The 3,027-nt window shown below is 55.8% G+C and overlaps 1 protein-coding gene across 1 annotated transcript; it reads right to left on the bottom strand.

The window, feature by feature from the left end:
- On the bottom strand, positions 1 to 2,716 carry DQ04_15021000 (receptor-type adenylate cyclase; the record flags this gene model as incomplete). Its single annotated transcript, XM_009317244.1, has 1 exon — positions 1 to 2,716. A coding segment is annotated over one exon (2,716 nt), but the record flags the coding sequence as incomplete, so codon positions are not given.
- Between the last annotated feature and the right edge of the window lie 311 nt (positions 2,717 to 3,027).

A 3,027-nucleotide genomic window follows, 5' to 3' on the forward strand; every position in this document is an offset into this window, starting at 1 on the left:
GCGCAGTGCTGCTCTCGATGTCAGTGAACACAAGCGTCACGGGGTCTGTGGGCTCCTTCGGGGCGTTGTTGTTGTCACGACTGTCGCGGCAGCAGCAGAACAGCACCACGAGTGTGGAGACAACGATCACAAGCGCGAAAAGAGAGCCCACAATGATGCCGGAGATCTGCGCCTTCGATAGACCAGTGTTGAGCGGTTCAGCATATATCATAGAGGGCGTGATGCCATGCGAGAGCGGCGGCACGGAGTAATTAAACGCACGGCTCAATGACCACACACCGATGGACGTCGCTCCGTAGTTCTTCGCGCATCCGGAAGTGTCGGAGCCTCCGCTGCCGCTGCACGTGATGCTGTTGGCGTCCGCGAAGGGGCCGTACACCATGTCATTCACCGTCAGAACAACCCTAGAGTAGAAGTAGTCCGCGAGGGCGGTGGCGTTGACCACGTCCAACTGCTGAGCAGCAGCCTGAACAGCCTTTGACGCAGCGAAGTTGCTCAGCGTCAGTGGCTCCCACTGCGAGCTGTTGGGAAACGCCTCGTGGAACTGCGACACAACCGTCGACGACGTCTGCGGGTCGCCCCAATGCGGCAAACTTGTAGTGATGAGCAGCCGGTCCGCGATCTCCCTCCCAGCAAAGTGCCGCTGAAGGTGTGGGTAGAACACAGCAAAGGGCGAAAAGTGCATGGCCAAGCGGGCACCCTTGTTTCTCTCCAGATGATTCGCCATGACTTCGATGTCCGGCACCTCAAGATCGATGGCAATGGTGAGGCCGCTGGTTGGCAGATATTTTTCAAGAGGTTCATTCTCGCCGAGAGTTAATGCGGTGCCCAGAGTGACGCCGAATGTCAGGAAGGAGCGCCGCACAACTTCCATGGTGTCCACGGCAACGCTTCCGCGGATAACAGCATGCGCTGAGGGGTCGGCCGTAGTCGAAATATACTGCGCCATCACGAACACTTGCTGTTCTGTGGTCGGTGCGAGCAGAATGACCTCTCTTCGAAATGTGTTCAGCTGCGACGTGGCGAGAATCGGGTCCAAGAACAAGAGGTTGGGCAGCGACAGCATACCATCAAAAACAACGCCCAGAACGATGTCGGTGGAGTATGTCTGCTGCTCCAGGCTCAGAGCATTCCTTGCATCCGCATTTGTCGTTTGCAGTATTTTCACAGAGTATGGGTGCTTTGCGTTGGGGTCAATAGCCCCCATCATGCCCCTTAACATGACCTCTAGCGCATACGTTCCAGCATTGCCGTCAGACCGATTGAGTGTGACCGCAAGGGCAGGATCGTACAGCTCATACTTTTTGTAGCATTCGGTAAGCGGTGCAGCGTATTGTCCCTCAGGTACATTGACAGCCCTGAAATTCTCCACAAACTTCTTCACAAACACAAGGTTGCCACCCTGATTGCATTGAAAGGCTGCCCCCTGCGCCGCAGCCTTTCGGTCCACACTGTCGCCAAAGTCACCGATAACAAAGTCATCAATTAGATAGCGGCGCTGGGCAAATAGCGATCTGACATACCAGTCTCGATCGTGGGTGGAGTCATAGAAGGCAAGCGTCTGCAGAAGCACCTCGCCAGCCAGCCATCCAGCAACCATCGTCTCGCCATCCCGGTCGTCATTAAGATGCTGCTCAGTATCGTTGTATGTCTGTTGTCCACTGTCAGACAGATACTTCGACATGTCGGTCTGGAAACGCCTGATACAAGTGTACTCGGTGTTAGTTGCAATTGGATTCGATCCTGAAGTGACCACTTGGCCAGGCACCATGGAGCTTCCAGCGGCCACAGCACCCCGCCACACACCCACTATAAAGTCTTGCAATACAAACGGCCCCAGCAAGTAGGCAGTGCTTGTTCGGTGGTCCGTGAGCATCGCCCTGACAAAGGACTCAGTCGTCACCCCCCACCTCCCAAAGATGAAGACTGCTTGTGGGCGGGTATTCGCGAACTGCTCCCACTCCGCCTTGAATTCAGCATCACTCGATGACAACTCTCTCGTGCCATCCAGCCGAAAAACGCCACTGAGTCTGCGACCCATTCCAGCCATCAGTCGACTTGCAAGTGCGTACGCAAGGTCCCCATAGGACACGCCCGTCACGTACATAAAGCCCACACGCATCACGCGCAGGAATGTGACGGCGTACCGGAGAAGGGAGTACACGGCGCTATACGAATCACCCATGAGGAAATACATGTGTCTGTCCCAGAATCGAACAGTAAGTGAATCGGTAAGTGGGGCAAAGGCAACCAAATTGTGTGCCCCCAGAGCTGGAAGAGCAGCTGATACAAGAGGTGCAGATGCCGGACCGACCACAGCAATAAGATCCGCATAGTTTCTCACCGCCTGGTCAATAGTCAGAGAAACATTCGACTCACTGACATCCTCATGAACAACATTCACTTTCACAGTGCCAGTTGTATAGCTGTGAGACCACAGCGAGGCAAGGAATCCGTGTCTGTATGCCGCAACCTCACGTTCTAGATCAGCATTCGCCGAATATAGAAGCTCCAGAACCGTGACATTAATCCCCGGTGCCGGCTGGGCAGTGGAGGGCCACGTAAGGGAGACGAGCAGCACGAGAGCGAGCAGCGCCGCACGCGAGTGCACAGCGCGCCCCCACACCCGGTGCGCGACACCGCGCCGGCCACCACTGGGCTGAGGGTGGCCGCACAAAGGAACGCAAGGGTCCCCACACAGCGCCTGGCATGTCATCGGCTCTCTGTATAGGCGTGCGTATTTGTGTGTTTCTAATTCGCTGACGCCGTCCACTATTGAGCACGGCAGAAAGTATTTAAAAAACGAAACAAAAAAACAAGAGTCCCTTTACACATACCAGAAGCCCCATTTCTGTCATCACGCAGAAGCGGCCGCGGTGCCACCGGCCGCCACAAACGGCCCCAGTTCAAGCAGGAGACAACAAGGACAAGCAGCTCGGCACACAAGACACTCCACCCAACCGAAGAAAGAAGAGCATCGTGGCCGCCCCCCCATGGCGAGCAGCACACGTGCAGCCACAGCCGATT

Source organism: Trypanosoma grayi (assembly GCF_000691245.1).
Source record: "Trypanosoma grayi strain ANR4 Tgr_1502_V1, whole genome shotgun sequence".
Classification (NCBI taxonomy): Eukaryota; Euglenozoa; class Kinetoplastea; order Trypanosomatida; family Trypanosomatidae; genus Trypanosoma; species Trypanosoma grayi.